At 36.5% G+C, this 15,623-nt stretch overlaps 1 protein-coding gene across 2 annotated transcripts in view; it reads right to left on the bottom strand.

Moving 5' to 3' along the window:
• Positions 1-547: 547 nt before the first annotated feature.
• The window catches only part of LOC117407233 (serine/threonine-protein kinase 24), a 45,041-nt gene continuing 29,965 nt past the window's right edge, over positions 548-15,623 (bottom strand). For both annotated transcript variants that reach the window (XM_059029031.1, XM_059029032.1), the window contains 6 exons: positions 9,180-9,365; positions 8,509-8,654; positions 6,444-6,573; positions 5,561-5,629; positions 4,939-5,075; positions 548-4,327 (listed from right to left, as the gene is read on the bottom strand). In XM_059029031.1, coding sequence (XP_058885014.1) covers positions 4,291-4,327; positions 4,939-5,075; positions 5,561-5,629; positions 6,444-6,573; positions 8,509-8,654; positions 9,180-9,365 — 705 coding nt within the window. In that variant the 3' untranslated portion in view covers positions 548-4,290. The remainder of the gene's footprint in view (positions 4,328-4,938; positions 5,076-5,560; positions 5,630-6,443; positions 6,574-8,508; positions 8,655-9,179; positions 9,366-15,623) is intronic.

Genomic DNA, 15,623 nt, shown 5'->3' on the forward strand with positions numbered 1-15,623 from the left:
TCTTAGCTTGGATATCTCCTGCCCTGCCACACTGGATCAGTTGCTGGTCAAAGCAAAAATAAAAAAAAAATGAAATCGGTTGCAAAGTCCATGCACAATGTTGCACAAGTAGTAGTCTCCACAATGTTTCAATGACGAACCAGAGCTGGCTCAAAAATAAATACCTTACTCTAAAAGGTTTGTGATTTATTAGAGTATTTTGTTAGCCTCTAAAAATTAAATGTCGAAAAGGAGCAAGCCTGCTTATAATAGTGTGTAGTTTTGGAATGTTTGGAGATGGGTCAAGCAAAATCTTTTCTGAAAATAAGGTCAATTGAAGCAATTACTTTTGTAGACTTAGTAAACCCTGTGTGCTGGTTCAGTCTGTATTGAGAGCACCTTACTTTCAGTAGGACTTACCCAACAGGTCAGTCAATAAGAAGCATCTATTTGACACGGTCATGTTCCTTTCTCTGGCCATGGTTTCCAATCATCTAATATAAACAAAGTATTTCATAAAAGCAACTCCCCGCCCTCCGAAATGTACATACAAGGCTCAGGACTTCAATAAATTTGCATTAGATTTTATTTTTCATAATCACTTGAAAGCTTACAAGGTGTTCAATACCTTGGTGTTTAATGACATAAGCAAGGATTATATACAGGACTATAAACTGTCAGCAATGTTACAGAAAACAAAATTTACACTTTTAATTAGCATCTGTAATAAGTATCCCATCATTAATAATAAACATCATAAAGGCCCATATTTTACTGCATTACTTGCTCTTTACACAGTTAGAAAAATATTGGATTTCTTTAAATCTTTATTGATGCATCCCTACAATATACCTGTGTTGAAGACTATATCCTGATGATCGCACTACTTTATTGCCATTTTTGCAAAGGTACAGTGCAGTAACAGTAAGAAATAACAACACACAATGAGGGCCTCAAGTACCAAGTTTTTAAAATATCAAAGAAACTCTTACAAAGTGCAACACAGAGATTAAGAACTCAACTGGACAGACTCCACAAGGTGCAAAATACATTACAAAAAAATAAATCTGAGGGGTAAAAGAAAGCATGGCACTTTATCTGGGAGATACTGAAGGTGCGAACTAGGAAGATGCTTGGTCATTCAATCACACAGGCATGATGCACCTGTTAACACACACACACCTTCACTGAGCTGGACACTGAAGGTAGGAGGGGAAACAAACCTTTCCATAACAAGGGGGCAAAAACATAACTTGCCTTAGAAAAGTTATTAAAATATAAAACCAAAAGAGCACAGAGTGTCTCCTATCTTCCAGCAATGTGCTGCGTGCCGTTGAAAATAAAAACCTGAAGACAATATGATCAACATTTTTTTTTGCAAGACTTCTAAAAAAAAACTGAGATACAAAGAAAAAGACAGGTTGCACTATTTAGTGCCTAAGGTGCCACCCAAAAATATAGAAATGATTACCTGACCAAACTGCGCCACCCAATACAGTGCAGCATGTCTTCTTAACTAAAGCTATGTGAGATTACATACTAGCACATGGCTGCCAAAGCAAAAACAGGGTCCAAATGTGTTAAAATATTGTCAATAATGACAATTCACGACTCTGTCTTTTGCATTCTTGTTAGGCATACAGCAAACAGTGCATGGCAAGCCTTCTGCACCTGGCAAATACTCTCCACAGAACTAAGAAAACCCTTTTGAAAGCTCACAATCCTATTAAAACTGAACCCTAATTGTAAAGCGAAAGGAGCATCTTGACCACCTGTCTCTTTAGACAAGCAAATCATTGTAACTGACTGGCACTAGGAAAGCCAGGTGCTAGCAAAGAAGATTCTACTCTTTTCCTAGACTTCCAATTAAAAATTAAAACATGCAAATAAAATAGATTTTTCTGATTTGACAAAAAAGGACCTTAATAAAAAGAAAAAAGGGAGAATATAATTAGTAAATGCCAAATTCCGTATCACAAAATGTTCCTGTATACTAATTTTTTTCCTTTAAATTGATAAAAAAAAAAAAAATTTAAAACTAAAAAAATAAACTGTTTAGACAAAATCCTTAAAGCTGTGACAGTTGCTGATGCTCCATGGTGGTGAGAAGCCTAGCCTTTAAGATGTAAAAAAGTGCACGCCCTGCTGCGCTAGATATGCAGTATGCTACAAAGCACACAACCTTTATTCCATGCATTGAAAATTGCCATGCCAACAACTCCAAAAACTGGACTTAATTAACCTTGGCAGGGCAACACTATCAGCCTCCCAACTTTACAGACCAATGGCTTGCACAAATGACTGCAATCAGTCATCAGACTCCGTAAGAAGTATTTCATCTTTTTAGCAAGTGGTACTACAGTACACATTAACATGTTGTAAGAAGCAAGGTTAGTACCGACTTGGAAGAATCATGAATTTAAACATATGGTGTAGAAACTGAAACATGATAACCCTTTGCATCGTATTAGCAATGAAGAGAATGCATTGTAAAAATACACTGAACTTTTTTTAGAGAGAAATTTAAAGTCACAATTGCTGGTCTTACAATATGTACATTCCCTGTGATTTTAATTATTTATTTATTTTTGTTGTTGTTGGTGCTGCCAAAAAAATAAAATAAATACAAAAATAACCCAAGAAACCAGAAATGTATCTAGTGCTGCAGCTGTGAACAAGGATCATCTTTCTCATATGAACGAAAAGCCCCCCACCACCCACAAACTGAGCTTTAAGCTTTTGTTTACACACTCAAACCACCATTGTCAACAGCAACATTTGCAGAAAAAAAGTCTATTTGAAAGTTTAATTGTCAAATTAAATACATTTTCATTGTACTAAGAATCTAAAACTGCCATGTATCAGAATAATTACAGAACATGGCCTAAAATGCCTTAGAAATGGCTACCTCCACTTCAGATTGTATTGGTTTTGGCTGACTTAATTTTTTTTGAATAAGGGACTTGCTCTCCGTTTTATTCAAAGAAAGCTAGTTTAGCAATACACAGAAACTGGGCCCTACTCACAAAGCTTTCACCCATCAGTTGGTAAAACAGCTTTTCCAGTTTAAAAGCACAAGCCTAGTCTAGTTTTACAAATATCAAACCTTATTCATAAAAAGACTCAAATTCAAATCTTTGTGAATAGGACACCATGTGTGTATACCATTATGAGTTGGAGAGCACCATATTCACTACCAAACTCCAGAAAGAAGTTGTTTATAAAGAAACATGACTATGAATGAAAAATAACTGTTAAACTACTTGAGGTACATACAGGACTTAAGAATTATAATTTTGTTTTGTTAAGTGGGGTATCAACTTTTCTTCAAATGGAAGACCGCAGAAATAATATTAATAATGAAATCTAAATCTCCTCTTATATCCAAAATGTACATGTAATAGAGGCAAGGCAATGCTCAGTTATGGCCATTTGTTTTTTTTAAATATTTACCTCTACTAACAATATCTACAGAAGCACTTGGCCATGTATGCTCCACTGTTTCTCAATATCAGTAAAAATGACCCTATATACATATTTGTACACCCAGCAGAACATACTCCGTCTCCCAGAGGAGTCATCGACTTAAAGCAGGATACCTGAGGTTTCTCAAAAAAAATTATCTATCTGCTTTGCACAGTCCCAAATATACAATTGAGTATTTTAACACAAAAGACACACCCTGTAGAAATTCCAGACACTTCCAGCAGTCAAATGGTTTCAAGCAGCAGGAACCAGATTGCTAAGTTTTCTGTGGTTTCTGTTGCTAGGTTTTCTGTGGATTATCACAACTCAGAAATGGGTTAGCTGGTTCACCAACTGATCTTGCCTCTGAGGGAGTACAAGCACAAGGACTTATCTTCAAAAGTCTGGGGCCAATGGCGAACACTTTTTCATTATCAGAATATATTACAGTTAAATCTTGGTAGGGTTACTTTGTCCAGTCATAAATAATTGGCCAACAATCCAGTTGCAATTACCTGCTTTCTTGCAAAGACTGACTGGAAGTGATTACCTGGAAATATCAAAAGGAGGGAGGCAAATCAATCTCTCCTTCCATACACATCTTTCACCCACCTTCCTCCCTACCTGCTCTTTTCTTGAATATGTGCACTACGACAATAATTAAATATAAAAACAGAAGAATCTTTTGCTTTAAGCAGCTGAAGAATGACGGCCCTTCTGAGAGACTTCATCTTGGCTGTTGCTCACTGGAGAATGTCCCCCTGAAGGAGAGAGTGCCTCTTCACTGTGGCATGTGTGCTATTTCAGTATATGGGAGCACCTCTTCATGTCCAAGTCAGGGAGCCATCACTGGGATGAAGACGATGCTCCACTAAATGAGAATCTGAATGACACAAAACAGCAGTAGTGACGTTATTAGAAATGTTTCTTCAATAAAGGTTATGTAGGCGACGATACAAGTTTCATTTCGGATGGCTTGGGTTATGTGGAGCGAAGTTTGGATGCTCTCAATTTTGTACAAAATACATATAACAAAACTACCAATCAACTCGGGCTAGACTCTCCCTTCAGGCTCATTTACATTAAGCCTCACCCATCCCTAAGTGCTTAACTTAAAATAAACAAAAAAAATGACAACTCAGTTTTGATGCAACTATAAATACATTTCTGCACTGTTTCATTTAGCTAAGATAAACATGAAGGTTTAGTACCAACACCAAAATATACTTCTCAAATTCTGTTGAGACCCCCCCCAAAATTGGGCAGTTGCCCTATAATACACCTCACTTAACCTAACTGACTACTGTCTTACTTCAGAGGTTACTTTAGGAAAATAGTTTGGGATTAAAAAGTTAACTGAAATGAATTTAAGATTAATACAAAAGCATAGTACCAGCCAACACCCTAATTTGTCAAGCATGGCATTTTATTCTAAATACGCCCCCCTGCTCCGAGGACCAATTTTAACAATACCCACCAATGCCATTAGCTTACCTTTGAAGTCTCTGTACTAGTTCAGATATCATAGAGTCAGAGATTCCTGGAGATGCTTCCTCTGCTAGGAAAATAGCCTCCCGCAACTCTTCTACCGCTCCTGGTTTACCGCTACTGGCTTCATTTTTCTCTTTCAGCTGTAATGTATGCAAGTAAGTTAAAATAATAATAATAATAATAATAATAATAATAATAATAATAATAATAATAATAATAATAATTTTATTTTTATATAGTGTCTTTCATAGTAGACCACCATCATAAAGCACTTTATAGAGGTAGGCTGTGAACTGTGCATTATATGCAGAGTCACTTACAATAGGACATTGACTTAATATCTGAACCGCAGGATGGAGCACGAGGTTAAGTGACTTAAGCTCAGGATCACACAGTGAGTCAGTCAGTGGCAGAGGTGGGATTTGAACCTGTGACCTTCTTGTTACAAGCCCGGGACTTTAACCACTGGACCACACTACCTCCTATAATTATATATATATATATATATATATATATGTTTGGCAGAAACACACCAGGCATCAGTAGATGAACTGCTATATTCTATTACAGTTCATCATTTTAGCACACATGCACTCACAGCTCTGTCTCCTTGAAAAGTACGTACCTCAGCAAACAATGGAGAAATAATCGTAGACAAGCTCTGTGACAAAGGCCTCTTTGGAATGTCTTGTACCTGTGATATATGCAAAGGATAGTTCAGAAAGTTTTCTACCACAGGCGAAAAAATAGGTACCTTTTTTGCTTTAACAATAATGCAAAACATAATTCAACAAACAGGCTCTACTGGATTAAGTGGCAGTACACAAGCCCCTCTTCACACATCCCCTATATACATTTATAGAGATTGCACATCTTTTCAATAATCAAGTGAATAAGCTGTGCTTTTGATAAAGCTAGGAATAGGCTTCTGTGATACAACTTGTTTAGGACATTGTTTAGCTGATTACTGAGTGTATAAGAATCTGGGGATATAAAGAAATGTCTGTCCATCCGTCATTAAAAATCAAATATTTTACCATAATGTTTGTCTTTCATATAGAGAAATGCAAGATATTATGTTAAAAAAATGAAGTGTACCGTTTCATTTTTACCAAGGAATTTGATATGAAGTGTCTGATATAGGAGCAAGTAAAAAAAACTGGTAGCGGATTGACAAATACATTTCTTAACACTAGCCATATGGAGAGAAATCCCCACGATACTCAACATAGCAGACAGCATGGCATACGCTCAAGAGAATGTGTCTGGTATCCTCCTGTGTTTATTTAAATGCCTTGTATGGCTTCACCCAAAAATGTCAAAGCACTACTTGCACTGCATGTTTACCTTACGAATAACTGAAAAGCTGAGACCAATGGGAAGTGCACTTTGGCAGAACTGGTGGTTAAAGTAAAGGAGATTTTTGTAGTTTTTTTTTATATAAATAGGTGGTAAGTAAAGGAAATGGACTTGCAAAGAGAACAGGCGTATCTAGTCTGCTACAGCACCTTGTTCCTTTCAAACTCCTCCAGATGGGCTGCTCCATTCTGCAGTTTCTTGGGATCCTTTTTCTCCCTAATTGTGTTAAAGATCCAGTCACCAGGGTCGTTTCCGCCAGATGCCTGACCATCTTGTTCTCTGAAAATACACATAAAAAGAGACATAAACAAAGAGCAAATTTATACACCCACACAATACCTTTTCCAAGTAAGTTAGGTTTCTTATTTTCTATTCACCCATTTTAAAAATGAGCAATCTGTAAAAAGAAAAAAAACGGCTTTGAACATTTAAAAAGAGACAACTTATTTTGTATCATGCATTCACACATTAAGTCAGCTTGCTTTCCCTTCACTATTTTTGCAAGTTTTATAAACTTCACAATGTGAGCTAACAGAGAAAGCCAATCACAAATAACCTCAGAATAACTTGTATCAAAAAACACAGGTTTCACAGAGCTGCTTCTCAAACTGAAGACGCAACAATGCAGAAGATGCTGTTTGAAGTCCTGTCAAATTACATATTTTTACAATACCAAAGCACTTTCTTTTATGTTATAGTATATATCAATATGTTATTTGTTGTGGCACATTAGGTCACTTAGTATTACATTTGCAAAAAGGGAAAACACTATGCAATAAGTACTTAATTTCAATTCAGAATGTGTAAATCAAAAGATCAAACAGTAATGAAATAAAAAAAACACCATGAACAGAGTCAAAAAAGTTGCTAAGGCCTTCACTTGCGTGTTTTTCAATAAATTGTAACAGCTGTTGAGATGCATTTTGCACCAGCTGTTCCCTGTTAAAAGCAGGTGTGTCAGTTTAGACTTCAGATTTGATCTTTAGTCAAATGACTGCTCAGGTGACACATTGTTTGTTGTTGTTTGTTTGTGAATCATGTCTTCTAAAGATGCCAGGTGGTGGCAAGTGAAGTCCAGACTGGCAGAGCTGTTCCAATGCTGGAACAGGGGATACACAAAGACGTGTAAGCTAGTCAGTTTGTTGTGACCCCTACTACTGTTTCCAGATTGTGGATACCTTATCAAACCACAGGTTTGTACACTGGACGTCCTGGAGGTTGTGAGAGGCCAACTACACAACGCAATGATCTACACAATATGTCCACTAATGATTGATGGTAAGAGAGTCAGAGGAGAACAATTTGCTGTATTCAACATCGCTGAATATGACCGTTTGAGGGGATTCACCAACATGTCGGGAGGCATCGGGATTGAAAGCGGTACGGATTTTAGTGTGCTTACAAGGGGCGAATTTACAGCTCTATAGTACAAAGATGCAGTCTTAGATCCTGCAGTAAAACCATTTAGTGGTCCAACTGGCAATGAGTTTGATCTGATGCAAGACTACAGCGGTTATGGACAGGCTAGCAAGAAGTCTGGAACTTAATCCTTGAAAATGCGTGTCACTGGTGTTATTCACATAATAAAATGATGTAAATGTTACATTTCAGTGCGTAAAGAGTGATCACTTGAAATTGTGAAAAATAACTGAAAAGCTGCTACTTTCATTTTTTCGAGTAGTGTATAAGGCAGTACTACTGGGTGAGGTCAAGTGAAAAAAAAGGCATGCTTTTATTTACTGAAACAGGTGGTATTTAAATAGGGCACGTACTGCATCACACACAGGACCACAGTTTAACTGTAAAGATGAGCTTTAACTTTGTATGTTATAATAGCACTCACCATTCTCTTTCAGAGTTACAGAATTCAGTTTGTTTCCCACAGGGATGTTATATAATAAGAAATAGGAATATGAATTATGTAAGAATTCCAGGCACACTAGGATGTTGTGTACTACAGTAGCTAGTTGTCATTATGTGTAACCAAACATGATTCTATGTGGGCTAGTTTACATAAGATAACCTGCTCTTGCAGTATCATTCTTTTTGAAGAAAGAAAAAAATTATAATTCTCTCATTGCTGCATGAGTCAATTTGTAGGAAGCAATCCATGGAGTACTTTGCTTCCCATGTGTAGTATGTGTGTCTCAGGATAGAAATGGGACAGGAGGGCAGGGGTGTGGGAGGAACATGATGCTGAAAAACAGGACTTACGAATCCGACTCGTCTGAGCTCGAATCATCGTGGGACTGTTCGGCTTTCCACCTCTTGTACCGGTCGATCAGCTCTGTTAAGTAGGACGTTTTCTTGGCATGTCGTACAATAAATTTGTGCTTCAAGAGCTCTTTTGCTGTCGGTCTCTAAGGGAAATGAGGTAAAACGGCATATTACGCTTCTGTTGCAGATTAAAGCAGTTTAGCAATGCGGGGGCTCTTGCTTCTCAATAGCCTTTTTACATTTACACGGAAACCTTTTTGTGTATGTGCTTCACTACCAGCAAACAAAAAAGGAAAATGTCATACAACTAGTGTAATCTACAATATTTCACATAAACAGTGTGGAGAAGTAAAAAGAAAGTATGCCACCCTCCTGGGCAGCAAATGGATGTTTAAATCAAATATACTGGTGTCTGGCAAACAAGTATGCCGTACACACAGATTTGGTTTTGTTGAATGAGCAGAACATTTAATTCTTTGTAAATACTAGACAACAGCATAGCACTACTGACTGTCTTCACCTTTCAACAAGTTGTATTCAGTATATTAATCCTTTAAAGGCTGAAATGTAGCTAATTTGTTAATATATTGTATGCACCCTTTATTAACACAGACCAACCCAGATTTCAGTTGCTACCTCACTAAGTAATAATGTAGTACTCTACTTACAAAACTGGGCTCTTTGTTCAAGCAGGCCTCTATGAATTCTTTAAGAGGTTTGCTGTAGTTTCCTTCCAGTGTAGGTGGGTTGTTCTTTGGGATTAGGAATAAAACCTTCATTGGGTGCAGTTCTGAATGAGGGGGTTCCCCTTTTGCCAGTTCAATCGCTGTTATTCCTAATGACCACATGTCTGCCTAAAAAAGAATTGGAATCAGCATCTTAAACATCCACACTTAGATAGACCACACAACAAAAAACAATGTGTCAATTAATACATTATATATATATATATATATATATATATATATATATATATATATTCAATTAAACAATACAAATACATATGTTATTTCCCCAACTATACCAGATTGCAATATTAATGCAGAAAACCATGATAAAGGAAAAACTGTAGTCCTGTATATTTACCACAACGCAAACTTCAGACAGATCTACAGATTGTTTTTTTAAAGATATATCAAGACGGTATGAACACCAAAACTGTAGCTTGTATTTTGGTTTATTTCCTGAAATGAGTCTTGAAACATGCCTGTTTCTGTTGAGTCACTTTTGAATAGTTGGCCTTTCATTTTTCCTGTCTGCTCTGTTCTGAGAGACAAGTAAAGCCTGTACCTAAATACAGCAATAAGACATCATAATGCTCTCCATCAAGTGGCGCCAGTCTCCCAACTAGACCTTTCGGACTCCTGGAATCTAAAGCCCTTGTTACACGAGTCAATTTACTAGCAACTTTTATCGCCTGCGACCAAATCCTGTGAGGATTGCCCCGTGTAACAGCCCTGACAACTTATTGTCAGCGTTCTGGCAACTGCGTGGCAACGCGATTGCTTGAGTGGACAGCGATCCTACTCCAAGCAACAGGTTCCAGGCAATATCCAATCAGAGCACTGGTGTGTGTCACGTGATTGTCTGCTACAGTGAAAACAGTTGAAATGGAAACGAAAGCCGCAATTACCTGGACTCAGGAGAAAGAAATACTTCTCATAGAGTTTTATGAAGGGTGGTCAACACATCGTTATTTTGGTAGTGGACTGTTTTGATAACAACCAATGCTGGGAGAGTTACTTTTAACAAGTTTTTAAAACTAATTAAAATCTTTGTCCATCTATCGTTAACTATGCCCGAACTGCACCTTGTTCAGGTCTCCGCTTCTTAATATTTAAAATACCTTTGTATAAAAGACAGCAATAATAATAATAATAATAATAATAATAATAATAATAATAATAATAATAATATTATTATTATTATTAATAATAATAAATAATAATAGGGGAATAAAAATGTCCATATTATGTTATTTTGTTACCTTTTTTTAAACCGTTACTCCGCAGCACTGTGATAATATAACCATAAAAGGCAGTTTTTTTTTTTATTATGACATATATATATATATATATACATATATATATATATATATATATATATATATATATATATATATATATATATATATATATATATATACACAGCTCTGGAAAAAATTAAGAGACCACTGCAAAATTATCAGTTTCTCTGGTTTTACTATTTATAGGTATGTGTTTGGGTAAAATGAACATTTTTGTTTTATTCTATAAACTACTGACAACATTTCTCCCAAATTCCAAATAAAAATATTGTCATTTAGAGCATTTATTTGGTTAAAATAACAAAAAAGATGCAGTGTTGTCAGACCTTGAATAATGCAAAGAAAATAAGTTCATATTCATTTTTAAACAACACAATAATAATGTTTTAACTTAGGAAGAGTTCAGAAATCAATATTTGGTGGAATAACCCTGATTTTCAAGCACAGCTTTCATGCGTCTTGGCATGCTCTCCACCAGTCTTTCACATTGATGTTGGGTGACTTCATGCCACTCCTGGAGCAAAAATTCAAGCAGCTCGGCTTTGTTTGATGGCTTGTGACCATCCATCTTCCTCTTGATCACATTCCAGAGGTTTTCAATGGGGTTCAGGTCTGGAGATTGGGCTGGCCATGACAGGGTCTTGATCTGGTGGTCCTCCATCCACACCTTGATTGACTTGGCTGTGTGGCATGGAGCATTGTCCTGCTGGAAAAACCAATCCTCAGAGTTGGGGAACACTGTCAGAGCAGAAGGAAGCAAGTTTTCTTCCAGGACAACCTTGTACTTGGCTCATTTTCTGCAAGTAAATGCTCTAAATGACAATATTTTTATTTGGAATTTGGGAGAAATGTTGTCAGTAGTTTATAGAATAAAACAAAAATGTTCATTTTACCCAAACACATACCTATAAATAGTAAAACCAGAGAAACTGATAATTTTGCAGTGGTCTCTTAATTTTTTCCAGAGCTATATATATATATATATATATATATATATATATATATATAATGCTGCTTTTTGTAATGAAGTTGGATTTAGTTATTCTAATTGAACTGTTTAGAGCACAAATTCCTCTGGGATCCGAGGGATGAACAATATTTTAAAAGAGGAAAACGAGAGGCAAAACTCTCTGAACTCAGTGGGATTCTAGGTGTTAATGGCATGGAAACAGCATATAACAGTAGGTATTTTACAGCATTTAAAGAAATTAAGAATTATCGTTCATTCTTATCTACGTGAAGTACTGTACATTAAACTGAGTTTTACATATTTGGCTTATTTGCTTTTATTCTGTAAACGTTACTACTTTATTATTATAATTATACTAAATAGTTGTACTGATGCTTCGTATTTGTAAGCATATGACCTGAAAACCAGAACCACGTGACGTAGTTCTTAAATATGATTGGATATTGCTTGGATTAAAGGCAATTTGTATCGAATGCGAGTTGCCTGTTAGTTGTATCGTGTAACAGGTCAAATCCCCCGTGGTGACGTCACAGGCAACACGTTGCTACAATTTATGTTGCCAGCGCATTGACTTGTGTAACAAGTCCCTAAGCAGGGCAGCAGTGTGGAGTAGTGGTTAGGGCTCTGGACTCTTGACCGGAGGGTCGTGGGTTCAATACCAGGTGGGGGACACTGCTGCTGTACCCTTGAGCAAGGTACTTTACCTAGATTGCTCCAGTAAAAACCCAACTGTGTAAATGGGTAATTGTACGTAAAAAAAATAAAATAAATAATATAAATAATAATAATAATAACAACAACAACAATGTGATATCTGTATAATGTGAAATAGTGTATAATGTGATATCTTGCTCTGGATAAGGGCGTCTGCTAAGAAATAAATAATAATAATAATAATAATAATAATAATAATAATAATAATAATAATAATAATAAGCACTTGAACAGGTTTTTTTAAATTGTACATTTGTCCTAACTTACGCAAGAATGTATCAACACCTATTTTATAGTGAGACTGCTTTAGTTTTTTTTTTTTTTTTTTGCCATAACAAAAAATCGACAGTAATCATTTCTTAAAGGGGGTTGTGCTGTTGATCTGTACTGACCCACTGCTCTATCAGAGCAAAAACAAACAGAACAAGACAGCTGCATCCTGCATCTCTGGGGGGCTTGTTGCTGACCCTCACAAGAGCACTTGTTTTCTTCATTTCTATGCCTTTTTTGATCAGTCTCCACTGTCATGTTAGATATTTACCCTGCAATAAAGCTGGCGTTCTGACACATTGCAGGACAGCTCAGAGAAGCAAACCAAATTTGAAGACAGTATCTCCAGTAGTCTCCATCACAGATATGAGAAAATACATTAGCAGTTTTACTAACTTCATATATTCAGTCTTGCGGTATGAGCTGCAGGAGCAGCAGCAGAATTGTAGCAGAATGCTTAATTCCACAAATGTATTATAAATGCATGGCAATGTAGAGGCGCAGTTTAACCATTCAAACATCATGTTTTTGATAATCAGCAATACAGCAAACTTATTCCATTCTTGCCCCTTTCTTTAGTGATGTGAATATGAGGAATGAATGATGAATGTGTGTGTAATATATACAGTGCCTTGCAAAAGTATTCAGACCCCTGACCAATTCTCTCATATTACTGAATTACAAATGATACATTGAAATTTTGTTCTGTTTGATATTTTATTTTAAAATACTGAAACTCAAAATCAATTATTGTAAGGGGATATTGATTTTATGAAAGGTGAATTTCCTCCAAAGCTTCAGTTTTTTAGCGGACTGAAGCAGGTTCTCTTGCAGTATTTCCCTGTATTTTGCTCCATCCATTCTTCCTTCAGTTTTAACAAGATGCCCAGTCCCTGCTGATGAGAAGCATTCCCACAGCATGATGCTGCCACCACCATACTTCACTGTAGGGATGGTGTGTCTTGAGGCATGGGCCACATCGCAGCTGGGTCACTCTCATGCTTTCTGGCAAACTCCAGACGTGCTGCCACCCTCCCATACAGGCCAGTGTTATGCAGAGCTCTTGATATGGTTGACTGGTGCACCATTACTCCACTCCCAGCCACTGAACTCTGTAGCTCCTTCAAAGTGATTGTTGGCCTCTCTGTGGCTTCTCTCACAAGTCTCCTTCTTGTTTGAGCGCTGAGTTTTGAGGGACGGCCTTTTCTTGGCAGTGCCTGGGTGGTGTGATGCAGCTTCCATTTCCTGATTATTGATCCAACTGTGCTCACTGGGATATCCAAACACTTGGATATTATTTTGTACCCTTTCCCTAATCTATGCATTTGTATTACTTTATCTCTAACTTCTGTTGAATGCTCTTTGGTCTTCATTTTCCTTCAGATTCACAGCCTGATCAATGACCCTTCAACAGTGGGGTTTTTATCCAGAAAATGTGACAGCAACTTTAATGGTTCATAGGTGGAGACCAATGGTAAGGTAATTGTGTCCTCGTTAGGGCAATTTCTTTCACCGTGTAAACTGGGAGCTTCCACAGCACAGGGGTTGAATACTTATGCAAGCAAGACATTTCAGTTTTTTATTTTTCTTAAAAATATTTCCCAACATAAAACCAATGTCACCTTACAATAATTGATTTTGAGTTTCAGTGTTTTAAAATAAAATATCAAACAGAACGAAATTTCAATGTACCATTTGTAATTCAGTAATATGAGAGAATTGGTCAGGGGTCTGAATACTTTTGCATATACACACACACACACTATATATAAAAATAAAGAAACAGTAACAGACAGAATAAAACCAAAATAGATGGTATACTCTGTTTCTCTGTCATGCTTCATTTTCTGAAAACCACAAAATCCTGTAAGCCGAGCAGAACACAAAACCAAAAATTTTAGAAATATACCACTTGTTTCTCTTTCACACAGCACTTGTGCAGTTCTGTGGCAGTTTTATAAGGTCAGTTGAATTAACGTGAATTCATGAAAATAAAGAGCTGCTGAGTGTACACTCAATAGCTATGGTGTATTTCAGTAAAAAGCTCATTCTTGAAAGCCCATGTTCACATCTGTCTAAACCTCTAACTGCCAGAGTGCTACTTTACATTTGGTCATACTAAACATATTTAATTATAAATCTGTTTAATTATAAATATGTTTAGTGAATGTTTCCTATTAAAAAAAATGATAAAAACACCCAAAATAAACAGTGATGTCAATGTTTGATTACACAGATATTTCTTTTCAATCAAAATCCAGGGGCTCGTTGTGCTGCAAGTGTAACCTGAGTTATAAAAAATGGTCCAAAAACTTTGCGCTCTACTCAATATTACTGACTTGCAAGAACTTTTAAAGAAGTACTTTGATCTGCTTCTTTCTGCAATTTCATAATATAGCATATTTCTGTTGTTTACACTGCATATTATTAAAACTCATTTTGACAAAAGACTTAAAACTGGACAATATAACCATCAAGAGACATGGACCAAAAGAAACACTGCAACACAAGCCTGCTGACAAAGTAACCCGGATAATGGGGAACAGTTAATGGTTTGATTCTCCTATCATTTTTTTGTTGTTGTTGTTGTTGCTGCTGCTATTTTAAGCAGTAGGAATTTTAATGCATTTCAATGTTTCATGAACTTTACTGCATTTTTGATCAAGCAGGCTTCAGTCTGCTGTTGGATATTTGCACTTCAACATTGTACAGCAGGTACTTTAGAGTTTATGTTTAAGTGCCTTTCCACTGGCTGACAGACACACTGTTGTCTCTGGAACTTTAAAATGAGTACATGCTGCTGTACAAAATGAAGCCCAAGCAAACTATTTCCTGACACTGGCACTGGCACTGCGCTATTCAGCTTCAGTGAGAGCACATGTCAGTAAAATTCATACTGTATCCCCCCTCTATAAATGTAAATACAAAGTTACTTTCTCTTATCTAGAATTAAGAATTATTTATGAGCCAATGTTATCTTGCCCTGGGTCAACTGCCTGTCCATGCTCACAAGCTACAGTTTTGAAATAAATCAAAGTTACCCCCCAATGTTACCTGAACCAGAACTGAAGTTCGCATATGGATAGAGAATAAGGAATGACACAAAAGATGATGACAGATTGTGACAGAAAT

This window comes from Acipenser ruthenus, chromosome 8 (genome assembly GCF_902713425.1).
Source record: "Acipenser ruthenus chromosome 8, fAciRut3.2 maternal haplotype, whole genome shotgun sequence".
Taxonomy (NCBI): Eukaryota; Metazoa; Chordata; class Actinopteri; order Acipenseriformes; family Acipenseridae; genus Acipenser; species Acipenser ruthenus.